A 21869-nucleotide genomic window follows, 5' to 3' on the forward strand; every position below is an offset into this window, starting at 1 on the left:
TTTTGCGCTCTCTCCCCCCCTCTCTTTTGCGCTCTCTCCCCCCCCTCTCTTTTGCGCTCTCTCCCCCCCTCTCTTTTGCGCTCTCTCCCCCCCTCTCTTTTGCGCTCTCCCCCCCCCTCTCTTTTGCGCTCTCTCCCCCCCTCTCTTTTGCTCTCTCTCCCCTCTCTTTTGCTCTCTCTCTCCCCCCTCTCTTTTGCGCTCTCTCTCCCCCCTCTCTTTTGCGCTCTCTCCCCCCCTCTCTTTTGCGCTCTCCCCCCCCTCTCTTTTGCGCTCTCCCCCCCCCTCTCTTTTGCTCTCCCCCCCCCCTCTCTTTTGCTCTCCCCCCCCCCTCTCTTTTGCTCTCTCCCCCCTCTCTTTTGCTCTCTCCCCCCTCTCTTTTGCTCTCTCCCCCCTCTCTTTTGCTCTCTCCCCCCTCTCTTTTGCTCTCTCTCTCCCCCTTATATAATGTTTTTCGATTATATAAATCTAGTCCTAAAGCCCGTGTACACGGGCCATTTTTTGCAATACAGCGGTCCCACCCCTTGCTCTCTCTATCCCCCCTCTCTTTTGCTCTCTCTCTCTCTATCCCCCCTCTCTTTTGCCCTCTCTCCCCCTCTCTTTTGCTCTCTCTCCCCCCTCTCTTTTGCTCTCTCTCCCCCCCTCTCTTTTGCTCTCTCTCCCCCCCTCTCTTTTGCTCTCTCTTCACCCCATCTCTTGCTCTCTCTTCCCCCCCTCTCGTTTGCTCTCTCTCTCCTCTCGTTTGCTCTCTCTCTCTCCTGTCTTTTGCGCTCTCTCCCCCCCCTCTCTTTTGCGCTCTCCCCCCCCTCTCTTTTGCGCTCTCTCCCCCCCCTCTCTTTTGCGCTCTCTCCCCCCCTCTCTTTTGCTCCCTCTTTTGCGCTCTCTCCCCCTCTCTTTTGTGCTCTCTCCCCCTCTCTTTTGCGCTCTCTCCCCCTCTCTTTTGCGCTCTCTCCCCCCCTCTCTTTTGCTCTCTCTCCACCCCATCTCTTGCTCTCTCTCCCCCTCTTTTGCTGTCTCTCTCCCTCTCTTCCCCCATCTCGTTTGCTCTCTCTTCCCCCCCTCTTGTTTGCTCTCTCTCTCCTCTCGTTTGCTCTCTCTCTCCTCTCGTTTGCTCTCTCTCCCCCCTCTCTTTTGCGCTCTCTCCCCCCCTCTCTTTTGCTCTCTCTCCCCCCCTCTCTTTTGCTCTCTCTCCCCCCCTCTCTTTTGCACTCTCTCTTCCCCCCTCTCGTTTGCACTCTCTCTTCCCCCCTCTCGTTTGCACTCTCTCTTCCCCCCTCTCGTTTGCACTCTCTCTTCCCCCCTCTCGTTTGCACTCTCTCTCCCCCTCTCTCTTTTGCTGTCTCTCTCCCCCTCTCTCTTTTGCTGTCTCTCTCACCCTCTCTCTTTTGCTGTCTCTCTCACCCTCTCTACCCCCCTCTTCTGATCTCTCTATTCACCCTCTTTAGAGCTCTCTGTCTCTCGGCATCTGGCCCCGCTTGCGTTACGCCCGGCCCCGCCCACACCAGGTCAGTTGGAAGGCCAGGTGTGTTTGTCCTCGCGAGCAGTCTCTACTGCGCATGACAGCTTCGGACAAACACACTTGGCCTTTTATTATATAGGATGATTATATTAACTTTATTTTTTATTTCTTGCAGTGTTACAAAAAGGTAAGTATATTTAGAAGTGACCTGTTTTTTATGGGACTAGTTTTCTGTCCCATTTGCTATCTGAGGAATTTCAGAAAAGTCTACAAAAAAAAATTAAAAGAACCATTAAAGGGATACTAAACCCATTTTTTTCATGATTCGGATAGAGCATGCAATTTTAAGCAATTTTCTAATTTACTCCTATTATCATTTTTTCTTTGTTCTCTTGCAATCTTTATTTGAATAAGCAGGAATCTAAGGTTAGGAGCGGTCCATTTTTAGTTTACTACCTGGGTAGCGCTTGCTGATTGGTGGCTACATTTAGCCACCAATCAGCAAGCATTACCCTGGTGCTGAAACAAAGTGCAATTATAGCCTTATTCTCATTGCAAAAGCCCCAATGGAAAGATATAAATATGTCATTTACAATGTGCAACATACCTAGTGCATCTATTGTAGTGATTGGCTGTGTATTCAAATGCAGGTTTATATCTCTGGGCACAGTCAGTGCCTTCTCCTCTGTCACACCATTAAATCTCCTAGGAAACACACACAACATATACTATTAAAACACATAAAACTTACAGAACAGATGATTGTTACTTGGATCAATAAGAGAATTCAGGCATTACTGGAAAATAGTTCCTAACCCACAAATGTTATCATAAAGATACTGTAAAGACAGGTGAATTTACAAAATAAATAAACTATCTAAAAAACTAAAATAATTCTGAAAAAAGCCCTTCAGGTGCATTTCAGCATTATAACGTATTTTTCCCAAAATTAAATTGTGAGATTAACCAATCACTCAGATCCCAGGAAAGATAGGGAATCAATTCCTCACTCATTTTGTAAACAACTTTATTAGTGGATTAAGGTTGCATTTACAAATGGATTTAAAGGGAAACTCAAGTAAAAATTAAACTGTCATGATTCAGATAGAGCATGCAATTTTAAACAACTTAGCAATTTACTTTAATTAACAAAATGTGCACAGCCTTTTTATATTTACACTTTTTGAGTCACCAGCTCCTACTAAGCATGTGCAAGAATTCACAGAATAGCCGTACATGAATTTGTGATTGGCTGATGGCTGTCACATGATACAGGAAGAGTGGAAATAGACATAACTGAAAATCAGAACAAAATCTACTACTCAAATGAAGTCCAGATTAAATGCTATTGCATAGTCTTTTTATCATGCAAGTCAACTGTATTTACTGGTTCTTTAAAGGGATAATAAACTCATAGCATATATCAGAAATTAAAGCACTGCTTTGCCAAAAAAAAAAAAAAAAAAAGTTTTAAAATTATTTAACTGTCCCTGGTCTCTTTTATGTGACTAAATAGTGGCAGAGGTAAGTGAGCTTGTGATCTAATCACTGCGCAGAATGATGCACGCTCAGGTAAATGTTCTCATAAATATGATCCTTCGTCTGTAGTGTTCGCCGCGCTGAGCACCTCAGGCCACCCGCAGCAGTATGCTATGTTTTCAATGAGGTGACGTTTACACCTCTTAGCCAATAGTGGTGCGCTCCAACTGGCATTATGCCGTACAGATAGCATGTGATTGGCTAAGATCACCTCAGTGAAAAAAAAAATAGCGTTCTGCCGTGGGCGACCTGAGGCGCTTAGTGTGGCGAACGTTGCAGACAAAGGAACTTTCAGCATGAAGTATTTTATACTTCATGACTGGAAGTCCCCTTTTTTGCTGCACTGGTAAATCCTAGCGTTTAATAAACGCTAGGATTTACTATCACTTTAAAGGGACATGAAACCCAATTTTTTTCCCTTTCATGATTTAGACAAAGGGTGTGATTTTAAAACAACTTTCCAATTTACTTTTATTAACTCATTTGTTTTGTTCACTTGATTGCCTTTGTTGAAAAGGATACCTAGGTAGGCTCAGCAGCTAGTGATTGATGGCTGCACATTTATGCCTTATGTTATTGTCCCGCCCAATGCATTCAACTAGCTCCCATTAGTGTATTTATGTTTCTTCAACAAAGGACAAATGAAGCAAATTAGATAATAGAAGCAAAATGGAAAGTTGTTTACAATTGTATTCTCTATCTGAATTATGAAAGAAACAAATTGTGGTTTCCCGTCCCTTTAATAAACAATTTACATGGAGATTAAGTCTCTTTAAAAGTTGTATCTAATTTGCTATATGTAAGCATTGATAAAATGCTCTATGTGTTTAGCCCACGCAAAGTAGTTAAACACATAGTTAAGGTTAGCTTCAGAGCGTTAACGCAATACTGGGAGCTAGTTGAACACATATAGATAGCCAATGACAAGAAGAATATGTGTGTAGCCACCAATAACCAGCTGGCTCCAAGTAGTGCATTGCTGCTCTGGAGCTGACTTTGAAACTGTGACTGTGTAACACACAGTTATATGATATTATTATTATTATTTATATATATATATATATATATATATATATATATATATATATATATATATATATATATATATATATATATATATATATATATATATATATATATATATATATATATATATACATACACACACACATATATACACATATACTGTATAATATATACACACACACATATACTGTATAATATATACACACACATATACTGTATAATATATACACACACATATACTGTATAATATATACACACACATATACTGTATAATATACACACACACACACACACATATACTGTATAATATATACACACACACACACATATACTGTATAATATATACACACACACACATATACTGTATAATATATACACACATACACATATACTGTATAATATATACACACACATATACTGTATAATATATACACACACACATATACTGTATAATATATACACACACATATACTGTATAATATATACACACACACATACACATATACTGTATAATATATACACACACACACACACACATATACTGTATAATATATACACACACATACACATATACTGTATAATATATACACATATACTGTATAATATATACACACACACACATATACTGTATAATATATACACACATACACATACTGTATAATATATACACACACATATACTGTATAATATATACACACACACACATATACTGTATAATATATACACACACATATACTGTATAATATATACACACACACATATACTGTATAATATATACACACACACATATACACATATACTGTATAATATATACACACACACACACATATACTGTATAATATACACACACACACATATACTGTATAATATATACACACACACATATACTGTATAATATATACACACACATACACATATGCTGTATAATATATACACATATACTGTATAATATATACACACACACATATACTGTATAATATATACACACACATATACTGTATAATATATACACACACACATATACTGTATAATATATACACACACACACACACATATACACATATACTGTATAATATATACACACACACACATATACTGTATAATATATATACACACACACACAGACATACTGTATAATATATACACACACATATACTGTATAATATATACACACACACATACTGTATAATATATACACACACATATACTGTATAATATATACACACACACATATACTGTATAATATATACACACACACATATACACATATACTGTATAATATATACACACACACACATATACTGTATAATATATACACACACACACACATATACTGTATAATATACACACACACACACATATACTGTATAATATACACACACACACATATACTGTATAATATATACACACATACACATATACTGTATAATATATACACACACACACACATATACTGTATAATATATACACACACATACACATATACTGTATAATATATACATACACATACATATACACATATACTGTATAATATATATATATACACACACACACACATATACTGTATAATATATACACACACATACACATATACTGTATAATATATACATACACATACATATACACATATACTGTATAATATATATATACACACACACACATATACTGTATAATATATACACACACACATATACTGTATAATATATACACACACACACACACATATACACATATACTGTATAATATATACACACACACACATATACTGTATAATATATACACACACACACACATATACTGTATAATATATACACACACATACACATATACTGTATAATATATACATACACATACATATACACATATACTGTATAATATATACACACACATACACATATACTGTATAATATATACATACACATACATATACTGTATAATATATATACATACACACACATATACTGTATAATATATATACACACACACACACATATACTGTATAATATATACACACACACATATACTGTATAATATATACATACACATACATATACACATATACTGTATAATATATACACACACACACATATACTGTATAATATATACACACACATACACATATACTGTATAATATATACATACACATACATATACTGTATAATATATATACACACACACACACATATACTGTATAATATATACACACACATTAATCGAATTCACAAAAAGTGTGTCACAGTACAGCGCCATGGAAACCTGGATTTCCCAGCTAAAGAACCAGGTCTCTGTTGCATCAGCTGTGATCTGACACCACATAACGACAAAAGACTACTGGCTGCATGGCAGCTTTCTAAACAACAATAGATGATTTCCATTTCAGGGTATCTGGCACATATCACTTAAAGCAGGGGTTGATTAATTTATCTCAAACGTAGGGGCCAACCACACATTTATGTTTGTTTTATTCTACATTTATCTATAAATATATCTCTCCTCCTAAAATATGTGTGGCTCAATATTGTGATTGGCAACTAAGTTTCAAATCATTTTGCTATACCCTGATATTATGTTATTTAAATAATTTGTCTATCAGCCAAACACCAAATGTGATTGCCTACTGGTAAACCATTGTATAAATATTATTTCTAGCACTTGTAATGTAACTTATACACTTTACCTTTCTCTCTTGCCTTTTGGTTTTTGTTTTCCGACTAATGTCAGCAGCTCGTCTTCTGTTGGATGCTTGTACCGAAATAGGCTACAAAATAAACATTCAGAGAGCAGTTATTTGCAGCCTCCCCCTTCTTTACTAGTGTACAGGAATTTCCAATCAAACTGCTGATAGTACAACCATATTTTATTTTTCTTCTGAGAATAACAGAGAAAAACAAAGCTGTAAGTAAACATAATAATCAGTGATTTGTAGAAATTTAAGTATTTCTAGTACAATTCTTAGAGCACTGGATTTCAAACCGGTCCTCAGACCTCCCCAACAGGCCAGGTTTTCTAGATTACCTTGGATGAGAGCAGGTAAAAAAACAATGTTTACCGATCAGCAGATTATTTCACCTGTGCTCCACTTCAGATATCCTTAAAATGTGGCCTGTTAGGGAGGCCTGAGGACAGGTTTGAAAAAAAAAAAAAAAAAAAAAGTGCTTTAAAAGGTACCTTGGCCTTACAAGATGCCAAAACTCCAATCTATTATGAATTCTTCAGCTAGACTCATCCACCTAAGTCGCCGATCTACATCAGCTGCTCCGCCCTGCCAGTCTCTACACTGGCTCCCCATACACTCCAGAATACAATTTAAAGTATTAGCCCTAACTTACAAAGCACTCAACAGTCTAACTCCCAACTATATTTCCTCTCTCATCGTAAAATATTCCCCATCCCGTCCACTTCGATCAACCTCTGACCTACGTCCCTACACTCCTGTTATCTCTACGTCCCACTCCCGTCTCCAAGACTGCACACGTGCTGCTCCTATCCTCTGGAACTCTCTACCCCACTCCATCAGATTGTCTCCAACCTTGTATAGCTTCAGACGCTCCTTGAAAACCCAGCTATTCAGAGAGGCTTACCATCTCTCCTCCATCCCTCATCCGGACCAAACTAATACATGAACTGCCTGACTCACTGCTGCAACTACAACTGATGTGACAAGCTACCCCAACCTTATGTCTCTGCACCCTAAACCTGTAGACTGTGAGCTCTCCGGAGCAGGGCCCTCTTCCTCCTGTGCTAGATTTGTTTAGTCTTGTAATGTTTTGTATTGTATCACAAATCTTTGTCATTGTATACCCCTATCATTGTACCCAGCGCTACGGAATTTGGCGGCGCTTTACAAATAAATGATAATAATAATAATAATAATAAAACTGCAATATTTCTCCGATTTCAAAACGTAGAGGATATCCCATAAGCTTAGACATATCTATAAATATATTTATTAATTACGGAAAACAAAACTAAGAAAACAGTGAAGACTTTGGATGGCTAGAAAGAAGATTATATAAAATATGATATTAAAATCATCCAGTACAGGAATAAAAACACTGGACTGGTTAGAACCATTTTTAAATCTTACTCAATTTTGCATTTGTAACAATTTTTAAAAAGCACATAACTAATTTTAGCTTGTGTTTACACGCGTCACATAACTGTTCTCCAAGAACTAGTAATATAAATGTATTAAACTCAGGATATCCAGATTTGCTTTGCAGTAGATTAATTAGTTTTGATACTGTATGCAAGTTCCATCCTATTTTACATATATAATATAGAGGTTAGATTTACAATCTAAAATTGCTTTGGGAACCAAACATCTTCCTTCAAAAACAGTAGACTTCATGTCTTAAAGAGACCTTGTCTTATTAAAACATCACAAAACACCTTATTTACATCATCAGCAAAGGAAGTTGTGTCCACTCCATCAGAAATATGCAGTGTTACAAGATGTTTCCTCTGAAGATGAGGTGATGATGGCTCACTATTAAAGGGACATGAAACCCAAAAATGTTTCTGCTATTATTTAAATAGAGAATACAGTTTTAAAAAAAAAAAACTTTCCAATTTACTTCTATTATAAAATTTGCTTTGTTCAACATTATTTGTTGGAGAGATACCTAGGTAGGAAGCAAGCACATGCCTGAACGCTACATGAAATACTACTGCTATATAGTGCTCTTGCTAATGTATAACACTGTTCCAAAACTGCTTCCATATAGTGCTGCAGACACGTGCACACTCCTGAGCTTATATCCCTGCTTTTCAACTAAGGATAACAAGAAAACAAAGACATTTTGGTAATAGAAGTAGATTGGGAAGTTTTTTAAATTGTATGTTCTATCTGAATCATGAAAGAAAGATTTTGAGTTGTATGTCCCTTTAATAGCATGCATAGAACCTCACCATAATGCAAGAAGTCTGCAGCAACTCGAACTATAGATTTTAACAATCAGAGTGTATTGTAGAATTGAATAGAAAACGTTTATTTAAAAAAGGTGTCCGGAGCTTACATTATTCAATGGATGAAATGTGTTTTTTTATTAAGGATATCAGACTCACCTGCCATTGCACAGGAGCCAGCGACCAAAGGAGTAATGAGGGGATATTCTCTGCATTATGCTAGCCACCAGTAGGGTGACTACCATCTGTACCCCCATGATAGCCTGTGAGAGAAAAAAACAGAATGAGAAGAAATACATATTACTAGAAAAATGAATTTCTACAAGTACATATTTGTGGGGTGATATCAAGCAGACAGCTGCCTAAATAATCTAGATGCACGTAGCATAATGAGAAGAAAAATAAAAACAGTCCCACACTTATTAGGCAATTAAAGTCAATGTAAATTTTGATGCTAAAGTGCCCGTTTTTTAAAAATTCAATTAAAAACAGGGGCACTTTAATTCATCAAAATTTACATTTCACTGCTGTTGTGAAAAACAAAACAAAAAAACCTTACTTTTTAGACTTTACAGCAGCTCCAGCTTCCTCCGGTCATCGCAAGCCATTTCTGATGTCAGAAATGATGGATAGGTCATCCTCCAATCACGGCTTCCCCCCTGGGGGAATCAGTGTCTGATTCAATGCTTTGATTGGAGGAAGCTGGATTCCTAATTTTAGACCCAGGAAGAGGCTTTGCGACGGGTGGAGGAAGCTGGAGCTGCTGTCAAGTTTAAAAGGTAAGTTTTGTTTTTTTCACAACAGGAGTGAAATGTAAATTTTGATGAATTAAAGTGCCCCTGTTTTTAATTGAATTTTTAAAAAACGGGCACTTTAGCATCAAAATTTACATTCACTGTAAGCATGTATACTTGTACCAAATTTTGTTAATGTGAGTAGTATATAATTATATTAAATTAATTTATTTTAACTAATGTCATGCATGTTTAACTAAAAATGAATTATAATATAATTTTAGTTTGACCCGTTATCTTTAGCATTCATAGGAGTATAATAAAATATCGCAAACAACTAATCCCTCGAATGAGTCAAATGTTGTATACATAGAACACAGATTTTAGTGCAGGCACTTTGGAATTTTTCTGTGTTATACAAAAAATCATAATAATAACAAATTAAAAAAATGACATGTAGCTGTCTGTTGACAAATGATTTAAAGGGACAGTCTACAATAGAATAGTTATTGTTTTAAAAGATAGATAATCCCTTTATTACCCATTCCCCAGTTTTGCATAACCAACACCGTTATATTAATAAACTTTTTACTTCTGTGATTACCTTATATCTAAGCATCTTCTGACAGTCCCCTGATCACATGACTATTTATTTTATATCTATTGACTTCCATTTAGTACTGTGTTGTGCTAACTCTTAAATAACTCCCTGGGTGTGAACACATTGTTATCTATATGGTCCACATGAACTAGCAGTCTCCTGTTGTGAAAAGCAAATACAAAAGCATGTGATTAAGAGGCGGACAATAAAGCCTTTGAAACAGGCAGAAATTTAGAGGTTTAAAATGTTATAAAGTATATTACTATAACAATGTTGGTTGTGCAAAGCTGGGGAATGGGTAGTAAAGGTATTATCTATCTTTTTAAACAGTAACAATTTTTGTGTAGACGGTCTCTTTAAAGCTCTCCTTTTCTGAAAAGATTATTTAAGTCCCTGTCCCTTTAAATAAATAAAAAAAAAACATTATAAAGGCACATTTCATCTTGAGAGCTGTCGATCTAGGTATGCAGGTTCTGGATGTGAGAGACACACACTTTACAGTATAAAGCTCAAAAACAGCTTCATGCTGGTGAGTTTTTCATCATCAGACCATAAGTAACATGTCCCTAAACAAATACATTTTGCTGTAGAAAATGTGACACATTTTGTGACATTTGGAATTTCCCCTGTATACCATAACATCGGTGAATTACAATATATATATATATATATATATATATATATATATATATATATATATATATATATATATATATATATATATATATATATATATCCTGCATAAGATCAAATAGATGTATGTCAATTGTTCTAATTAATAAACTTCATAATCTGCAGATAACTCAAAGAGCTTCACTATCTACTTTACACACGCACTGTATATATAACATCTTATAAGGGCAGCTCTCACTTACCATTATATAAACTTAGGACCCCAGGTCCCGCTTGCAAAAAGTGAATTAAATCTCCCCAACCATGTGTCTTCAACAGAAGAACAGCTGCAAGAAGGACACTGCCCTGTCCCTTTAAGGTAGTATGTGCTTGTACAGATCCTCAGCCAATTAGAAAGCAGATTTGAGTTAATTGATAGGACCGCAACCAATGTTTTGCATCGAGTTGCTTCAGACTCTTAGTTTATTTTTATTCATTTAGTGTATCCGGGTAGAGGGGTCATTTGTGTGACAGGTGCATGGTGGGAATTGTGGTTTTAGCTTACCTAGTTGTAATAGGTGGAAAAAGTTTAGCCGAGAGAAAAAAAAATCGGATCAGCGCCATATATGGTGTTATGTGGAGAATGTTTTCATTGTGTGTTTTTATCCACCCTCCACTTTCCTAGAATTGCATAATGTTTATAGCTAAATAATATATAATTTTGTTCTTCGTTATTACTTATGTGCAGAACTTGGGTGCATGATATTATGATGATATTATGATGGCATTTGATTGCGACCCCTCAAATCTCCTCTAACGTCTCTGTAACATATGCTTGCTGTTGTGACTCTCATACACAACACAACAAATATTGGATGAGGAAAAGAGCTCCTCCAGCTGATTCATTCATGTCTTCTTACGGAGGACCAAATGAGTGTGTGTGACAGTGTGTCACTTGAGCAGTGCAATGTTGATTATTTTGTTTATATAGAAGTATATTTAATGGCAACAAGTAAACATAACGCGTGTTCCAAATTAAATGACATGGAAGAATTTTTTTTTAATCCCTCTAATAAAGTATATACATTTGTGTGATGAGGAATGTCCATGCTTTTCAACACGAGAACTTAAAGGGACATTACAGAGGAAAATATTTGTATTTTTAAAAGGCTATAATAGTTGAAAAATGACATGCTCTAATTCGTTAGCGCCTGTAACTTTTAAGACTGTTAGCCCTGCACTACAGCAAAGGGGTTAAACACATAAGTATGCTAGTCCAGAGCAGAACCCACTGATGATCGAATCGGCAGCAGTGGTAGCACATCTGAAACGTTGCAGTTGTAGGGTTGCCATCTGTGCGCTATAAAAATACCGGACAACCTATAGGTGACTAGACACGGGTTGTAGCTGGGTTCACACAATGACCCTACAAAAGCTCAACCTTAGGCCCCACCTAATGATCCCACCACATATATTTTTCACAACTAAGCAGTCATTTTATCCCCTTGGTTGCCAGTAACACATGTACGTAGTAGTGATGTGACCCCTTTGGCTACCAGAAGTAAACACCCAGCAATGATTGAACAAACCCCATGTTTGCCTGTAACACATATAATAGAAAATGCACAGGGTAACTTCTTTTTGAGCCATATTTCTAATGCATAAAGGCCTAGAAGGCCCTTTACATTTAGCTAACAGTGGTCTTTAAGTGTCCAGTATTTTTGTACAGATTGTACTGGACAGCCTGCTAAAATACCGGACACCCTATTTGTATGGTTCAGATCAGCTATAATTAATATAAATTGATACGGACATAAAGGCTTCTAAATGTGGGGACTCTACTATTAAATAATGACAGACCTAGCACCTGTAGTTTCTTAGCTACACTGCACAATTACATATGCTAATTAGTATGGCTGCTAACCCCAGAGGTAATCACATGACATGATCCTGAGACTCAGCCATAGCTCTGTAGATATTACCAGACCAAAGCAGTTTATGACATTTTAATAGTCTATTCCCAACATATAAGCACTGGAAACTCAGGATTTATAATGGGAGTTTTGTTAGAACTTAAAGGGACAGTAAACACATTGTAATTAGGAGACATTTCTGTTACTGTCCTATAGAATAACATATCAGCCAAGTGTAAACATTTGTTTAACAAAATAAAATCCTGTTTACTGCAATTGGTTTTCAATAGAAAAACTTCACCCAATACTTACCTTATTTGGAGGAGCCAAATAAGTTTGAGTCGGCAGACAACAAGGCTAATCATTGCCATTAAGTTAGTATAAAGTGAATTGTTTTGCAGTTGTTATCTATTAAAGCCAATTAGGAAAATATTTGTTGCAGAGTTAGCTCTGAAAAGTCAGCAGGATGCAGTTCCAACTCAATGTACAATTTTCAGAGCTAATTACATGAAAAGAGGCAAAATAAATAATGAGTATATTCCAAAGTTGTTTTATTATGCATAATTAAACATCTTATGTTAAAGCTACACTAATAACAGGCTAAACTGACAGTCATGGTATAATGTGATGCCTGGTTGTCATAGTGACAGCCTTAGGGGAGTGGCTTATGTGATGCAGCAGTTATGTCACAAAACCAACTGACAACACAAAGCAACCACCCTCATAACTGCTGCTCACTTTACTAGAGTTGCCAGACTGATCCTGCTGACCTTCAGTAATCACTGACATTTAAATATTAGTTATCTAATATCTTTATTTCACAGCTAGCACATTACATTACAGCTTGGCTTTACAACTACAGCTCCGTATATGTGCTGGTGAGAAGAACAGTGACTACCTCCAACACAATGCAAATGGTATCCAGTGGGAGCTGCAGGTATGAACACCAATTACTACAGGTAGTGTTACCATGATCACCCCAATTCAGTAACTGAATAATGCTAAGTCATCTTTTTATATACTGTAAAATAATTCAGATAAATTACAGAAGTAATAGATTAAACTTTGTAGCTTCCTATGGGCACCAGTACTCTGAGACAAAACATAGCATACAAACCTTACATAATAATAATCAATATTATCTTCACACCTTTATTTAACAATAAATATAATTTATTAAATATATTATGATAAATATAATATTTACAAATATATTTTTTAAACATATTATAGCATTATAAGTATTATAGCCAAAACTGTAGGACACACCAATGCCTTTCTGTGCTTCCTCTACATATCTTTATAAGACTTGCAGCTGGCAGTAAATGCTTTAAACCAGCTTTAAGTATAGTAAGAATTACTGCCTCATTAGTCTGCAAATGCTCTAAAGCAAGGACTTCTAGTAAAGGCCTAGAATATAAACCCCACGGCATGGGTCTGCAATTTATACGCTGCACACTCACTCGTACTGGGACCCTCATTAAACACTGTACTGTAAGGTGCTGCATTTGATGCAGCTGTTTTTTTCTGCTTGACCCGGATGAAGAAAAGGCAACTGGGGATCTGAAATAAATTCAGATCAGACTGATGCGCATCTGGTCAGCAGTATTCGTGCTGATGGCAGATGTCCTCACGCTGCAAACCAACTGGTGCTGGGACCCACTGTACTGTAAGGTGCAGCATCTGATGCAGCTGTTTGTTCTGCTTGACCCGGATGAAGAAAAGACAACAGGCTGGCAATCTGAAATAAATTTAGATCAGACTGATGCCCATCTGGCCAGCATTATACACGCTGATGACAGATTTCCTTCAAGGATTTTTATATTACTAAACTGTAAGTATCTAAGGTAAGATTTTCTGAGATTAACAAGTTTTTAAGCTCTTTGAGCAAGACATCCCATTACCACATTAGATTGTAAATACAGATCCTGCTCCAAGAGCCTACAGACATGTGCAGTGAGGTCAGATAATTTCTCACATTTCTGTCACACTTTTTCTTTACTTTCCCATTTCATAGAAATCTTTAGCTTTAATTTGGTTCTGTATGTTTAAAGCTTTCTGTACTTTTGAAGGCTTATTGATATAAAATATACAAATCATCTATGTGACACTAGAACTTGAGTCATACCACCAACAATAAAGCATAATTACACTTACACTGCTATAACTTTAATAAACTGATATTAAATCAAATTGAATGGCTTAAATCCATTCTTACTGCACATATCTGTATAATGTAATAATGTTAAGGATCTTGGTGAAGAGAATACAATGATATGATTAATATGTTTGTACTTATATCCTCAATGCAATGCCTTGACGTAGGGACACCAATAAGCACCTTGCAGCTGGTTTACAATTTTATCTGAGAACTGCAGCATCCTGGAAAAAGGACTACTATATCTGTGAAACTAAACTTGAATGTCTACAGTCACCGTGGGACAAGTACTACTGTTGGATTTTTGAAGCAGAGAGTCCTAGTGAAGCACAAGATTTGATAGGTCATGGGATGGTCCTGTATTTTATACCTCAGATTAGAAATTGGAAAAAAAAACTGCATTATAAGGTACAGTGTGTCATGCACCTATGTTCTTGCATTGGATGAAAAATCCTTACAAGATGTGCATAGACTGATTCATATCTGGCAATCAGTATAACGAAGACTGGAATGCTCTATGGCAGTGGCAGGAAGATTGAAGATTTCAGAGGGACTAGTGTTATGTCACATGCTGAGTGCAGTCTTACATCAGGGATTTCTTTTATTTCTCTACACTGTAAGTACCCATAGGTAAGTTCTCCCTAAATACAAGATTGTAAGCTCTTTGAGCAAAGCACTGAAACACTAGATTGTAAGCTCCTTGGAACAGGGTCTGCACTTACACCCATGGAAATCCTTTAGAGCAGGGACTCCCATTGTACCAAATACATGTATTGTTGTTAATAGAGTGAGATAAACCCTCCATCTAATTAGTTCAGCAAGGAATAAATATACAATGCATAGAATATATAAATTATCCCACAGAGTATTACTAATTCAAAATTAATTTTAATATGGCACCCTTTATGCTCCTGTCAGTTTAAACCAGTAGTATAGCAAACTGTGAAATACATGAGGCTTAAATAACACAGCATCAACCATAGGCAACCTGTTTCGCTACTTTGGAACTCTTTCTCACTAAAGTCATTATGGTTGATGCTGATGTCCTCGAGCATTCCACCCTTTGCTACAGGGCTGCCCATTATATTGAAATTGATTTTGAATTGTAAGTGTTGCAATTTTGCACAGATAAGTATATTTATTTTTTGCTATGATTAATACAATGGAGGAATGAGCCCCAAACGGGCTAAACAGGCTATCTATGGTTGGTGCTGCTGTTCTGCTCAAGCATTAATTTCACGCTTTGTAAGTGTGGTTACGAAAATTAATGTAATCATCAGCAAAACTGGCATATAGCCGTAAACCTAAAATCAATGCTTGAGTCCAATAACATAGCACCTACATCATACTGAAGAGCCCCAACGAGGTTGAAACAACCTGCCTATAGTGAAAAAACACTTTACATTTGTAGTATTACAATATATTATTCCCCTGCAAGACACCACTCTTTTTGTACTGGGTCTGTATGTAAGCAGAACTATTATAGAATAATAAGGCTTCCATATATCATAAGATTTGAGATTTTGCCTGATTTCCAAGTGCCCTTGACATAGTAAAAGTGTTCCTACCTAAAACTATTAAATGGTCAGATGTTCTGCAATAAATATGTTTGTATATTTAAATATGAGGACACAAAGAATATCTGTTAATGATAGCAGCAACTGGATCACCCGAATCACCCAGTAGCAACTGGATCACCCTGGATCACCCAAAAACCTGTAGTAGTTATGTCCATGCTTAATTCAGTGCAGGCCTCCATTTACCAAGTTGCCTACAAGCTCATCATACTGTAACACACCTAGTAAAGAAGGCTTATTTACAGTATACTGAGAACTTGAAAAACAGCCCTATTAAAACTTAGAAATCAGCTATTTAGATATTTTAAATTGCTCTTTTATCTGGTGTCAGATCAAAGTAATTGCCAAAGAAAGAGGATAACTACATTATTTGTTTACAAACTGAATAATAAAGTATGCATTTTTGCACGTGTCCTCCTATTATCAAATGTGCTTAATTCCCTTGATTTACGTTGTGAATTTACAAAACACATCAACATTTAAAAGTACAGTTACACTCATAATAACACTATCTGATGCAAAAATATTAAATATAAATATTGCATTAAAAAGTTATAAGGGCTCAAAGATATGAGGTCTCAGGTGTTATATATAAAAAAAAAGACTGAAAAGGGCTTTAACATAGAGATACATTGATACACATGCCTAAATATGTATATGTATGTGTGTGTCAGTGACGTGCACTAATAGGAGGCAGGTGAGGCACTGCCGCACCTGCCATTTGGGGCAAATGAAAAAAAAAATGTAATTTTATTTAAAAAAAAAGTTAAATGTTTTTTGTTTTTTTTTTACATTTCCAAATCTATAATATTGCGCAATAAAGGCACTGGGTTCTGGTTTTTCTCTATTACGCAATATTTTTACATGGAATTTTAGGACTAGCCGCTCTGCAGCACCACCATGTGGTGATTTGCAGCAGCAGCGCGGCTGAAAAAACTGTTAAAGAGGCATCTCTAATGAGGCCTCGTATTTTCCCTGGGAGCCAGGCTCAGCCAATCAACACCGGTCTTGACTCCCTGGCCCTGCTGTACTGTCAACTGCGCATGCACAACGAAGGAGCAGTCTGGCGGCAACAAAACAGTCAGTGACAGACACTCACTCCTGCCTGTTTGGAACTGACTGTCACTGAGCCAAGTTAGCAAGTGGATTGCTGAGCCTGAGCTAATCGCAGCTACTACCTTCTGGTCCTGCCTGCCCGGACTGAGGAGCTGAGTCACCAACACAGTACAGTGCAGTGCACACACACAAGTAAGTTGTCAGACAGAATGAGCAGCCATCGTGTTATTAATTGTGCACTAAATATAAGGCAGAGTAGTGGCCGCCCCCTTTTATGTACCTGATATAAATAACATTATTTATTGTCATAACTCTCAACTCACTGTCCCCACAATGTCTGATTTACTTTCCCAAAACTACTTTTGCCGGTACTAAACTGAATCTGCCAGTGACATGCCTAACGTGAGCCTGCAGTTTTCTGTGTCATAGCTCTTTCACTCAGTGCGATTAGGTATGTAACTCAACAGATTCAGTATAGCACCGGCTGGGGTCCTGGGAAGAAGTGTAAGTCTTTAATGTAATTAGCAAAGGATTTAGTGAGTCTTTAAATAAAATAAAATAAATGGTTAAAGATATAAAAATCATGTGTGATGATTTGTTCCTCAAAAACATTGTATTTGTAATATTATGCAGGGCAGAGGGAGGGTGCACAGTGCAGCTCACAGGCAGTCTAAGACTGAGTTACAGGAACTTCAGCCCTGGAGCTCCGTGTAAACCCCGCCCTCAAGCTCCGCACAGAGGTCTGAAAATACTGCAGTCTGCTTGAAGATAGCCATGCTGCAGGGGAAGCTCAGGTACATTTAGGATTCCAGGATCCTAGAGGACTCTATGATAAAATCAGGGCTGTCTTTGTTATTGTGCTAAACTGCTAATGTGCTTATTTAAAAAGCTAGTGTAAATCCTCTTCAAGCAAATGTTGATAAGCAGGGACTCCTCTTCACCCCTTTCATTGTAAGAGATGTGGGATAAAATATTTTTTTGCAGTGAAAATAGTGTATAGAGTTGTTGTGAGTGTACATACTATATAAATTTTATATGAGCTTAAATGAAATATTTTGAGCACTATTTTTTTTGTTTTGTTTTAATCAGCTAATATTACATTTATTTGTATTTGTATTTGAGTAAAGTTATTTATTTTTTATTGAGTATGGTTATGTTGTTTTGTGGCAATGCATTTCTTTGTCAGATGATCAGGTGATACCAATGTTTATTCACCATACTATTGGTAAGCTTTATTTTATTGAGAACACGTGCATATGCATACAGTGTTTGAAAGAGTGTGAGACTGTGACAGTATGTGTTTGACAGTGTTCAAGAGAAAGTGTGAGTGTGTGATGACACTAAGACAGTGTGACACTATGTGTGTGACAGTGTGAGACTGTGTGAAAGTGTGAGAGTGTATGTGACAGTGTGAGATTGTGTGTGTCACCATGTGAGAGAGTGCGTGTGACAGTGTGAGGTGTATGTGACAGTGTGAGACTGTGAGTGTGTGACAGTGTGAGAGTGTTAATGACAGTGTGAGAGTGTATGTAACAGTGTGAGATTGTGTGTAAGACTGAGAGTGTATGTGACAGTGTGAGAGAGTGTATGTGAAGTGTGAGACTGTGTGTGACAGTGTGAGAGTGTGTGTGACAATGTGAGACTGTGAGAGTGTGTGTGACAATGTGAGACTGTGAGAGTGTGCCTGACAATGTGAGACTGTGAGAGTGTGTGTGACAATGTGACACTGTGAGAGTGTGTGGCAGTGTGAGACTGTGTGTGTGACAGTGTGAGAATGTGTGTGAAAATGGTGTATAGAGTTGTTGTGAATGTAGTACTACATAAGTTTTATATGAGCTTAAATGAAATATTTTAAGCACTATTGGTTTTTTTTTTAATCAGCTAATATTACATTTTGTATTTGAGTAAAGTTATTTTTTTAATTGAGTATGGTTATGTTGTTTTGTGGCAATGCATTTCTTTGTCAGATGAGCAGGTTATACAGAGGTTTATTCACCATACCATTGATAAGCTTTTTTTTTATTGAGCACACTTGCATATGCATACAGTGTGTGAAAGATTGTGAGACTGTGACAGTATGTGTTTGACAGTGTTTAACAGAGTGTGAGTGTGTGATGACACTGTAAGACAGTGTGACAGTGTCAGACTATGTGTGTGACAGTGTGAGGTTGTAAGAGTGTGTGTGTGACAGTGGGGGAGAGTGTGTGTGACAGTGGGAGAGAGTGTATGTGACAGTGTGAGACTGTGTGTGGGACTGTGAGTGTGTGTGTGACAGTGTGAGATTGTAAGAGTGTGTGTGTGACAGTGGGGGAGAGTGTGTGTGACAGTGGGAGAGAGTGTATGTGACAGTGTGAGACTGTGTGTGGGACTGTGAGTGTGTGTGTGACAATTTGAGACTGTGAGAGTGTGTGTGACAGTGTGAGATTGTAAGTGTGTGTGTGACAGTGGGAGAGAGTGTATGTGACAGTGGGAGACTGGGACTGTGAGTGTGTGTGTGACAATGTGAGACTGTGAGAGTGTGTGTGACAGTGTGAGATTGTAAGAGTGTGTGTGACAGTGTGAGACTGTGTGTGGGACTGTGAGTGTGTGTGTGACAATGTGAGACTGTGAGAGTGTGTGTGACAGTGTGAGATTGTAAGAGTGCGTGTGACAGTGGGAGAGAGTGTATGTGACAGTGGGAGATTGTGTGTGAGACTGTGTTTATGTGAGAGTGTATGTGACAGTGTGAGACTGAGTGTGTGACAATGTGAGACTGCGAGAGTGTGTGTAACAGTGTGAGAGAGTGTATGTGACAGTGTGAGACTGTGTGTGTGTGACAGTGTGTAAAAGAGTGTATGTGATAGTGTGTGACTGTGAGAGTGTGTGTGTGGCAATATGAGACTGTAAAAGTGTGTGAGACTGTGTGAGTCTAATTTAATCGTAAATTTAAGCTACCTCTATGTGTTTCTCGGGCAAACCATAATCAGTGCCTCACCAGACTCTGACCTCACTGCACGTCACTAATGTGTGTATATATATATCCAAAGGTACTATAGGCTTTAATAGGGAGAAAATGTTACTGAAAAAAGAAGCTATGTGGATACATAGGCTTAGTACGTTACACCCTAAGGGCCTTAATAGGGAATACAATCTTTTTTTAACCCCCTCTAATAAAGTATATACATTTGTGTGATGAGGACTGTCCATGCTTTTCAACACGAGAACTTAAAGGGACATTACAGAGGAAAATATTAGTATTTTTAAAAGGCCATAATAGTTGAAAAATGGCATGCTCTAATTCGTTAGAGCCTGTAACTTTTAAGACTGTTAGCCCTGCACTACAGCACAGAGGTTAAACACAGAAGTATGCTAGTCCAGAGCAGAACCCACTGCTGATGGAATCGGCAGCAGTGGTAACACATCTGAAACGTTGCAGTTGTAGGGTTGCCATCTGTGCGCTATAAAAATACCGGACAACCTATAGGTGACTGGACACGGGTTGTAGCTGGGTTCACACAATGACCCCACAAAAGTTCAACCTTAGGCCCCACCCTTGATCCCACCACATATATTTTTCACAACTAAGCAGTCATTTTATTCCCTTGGTTGCCAGTAACACATGTACGTAGTAGTGATGTGACCGCTTTGGCTAACAGAAGTAAACACCCAGCAATGATTGAACAAACCCCATGTTTGCCTAAAACACATATAATAGAAAATGCACAGTGTAACTTCTTTTTGAGCCATATTTCTAATGCATAAAGGCCTAGAAGGCCCTTTACATTTAGCTAACAGGGGTCCTTAAGTGTCCAGTATTTTTGTACAGATTGTACTGGACAGCCTGCTAAAACACTGGACACCCTATTTGTATGGTTCAGATCAGCTATAATTAATATAAAATTGATACAGACATAAAGGCTTCTAAATGTGGGGACTCTACTATTAAATAATGACAGACCTAGCACCTGTAGTTTCTTAGCTACACTGCACAATTACATATGCTAATTAGTATGTCTGGTAACCCCAGAGGTAATCACATGACATGATCCTGAGGCTCAGCTATAGCTCTGTAGATATTACAAGACCAAAGCAGTTTATGACATTTTAATAGTCTATTCCCAACATATAAGCACTGGAAACTCAGGATTTATAATGGGAGTTTTGTTAGAACTTAAAGGGACAGTAAACACATTGTAATTAGGAGACATTTCTGTTACTGTCCTATAGAATAACATATCAGCCAAGTGTAAACATTTGTTTAACAAAATAAAATCCTGTTTACTGCAATTGGTTTTCAATAGAAAAACTTC

At 37.2% G+C, this 21869-nt stretch overlaps 1 protein-coding gene across 1 annotated transcript in view; it reads right to left on the reverse strand.

The window, feature by feature from the left end:
• TMEM161A (transmembrane protein 161A) overlaps positions 1-11278 on the reverse strand; it is a 48116-nt gene extending 36838 nt beyond the window's left edge. The window contains exons 1-4 of the mRNA XM_053702915.1: positions 11140-11278; positions 9089-9192; positions 6699-6779; positions 2064-2161 (exon numbers count right to left, since the gene is read on the reverse strand). Of these exons, the coding sequence (XP_053558890.1) occupies positions 2064-2161; positions 6699-6779; positions 9089-9192; positions 11140-11142 (286 nt within the window). The 5' untranslated portion in view covers positions 11143-11278. The remainder of the gene's footprint in view (positions 1-2063; positions 2162-6698; positions 6780-9088; positions 9193-11139) is intronic.
• Positions 11279-21869: the final 10591 nt, after the last annotated feature.

The sequence above is a fragment of the Bombina bombina genome, chromosome 2 (assembly GCF_027579735.1).
Source record: "Bombina bombina isolate aBomBom1 chromosome 2, aBomBom1.pri, whole genome shotgun sequence".
NCBI classification, from domain to species: Eukaryota; Metazoa; Chordata; class Amphibia; order Anura; family Bombinatoridae; genus Bombina; species Bombina bombina.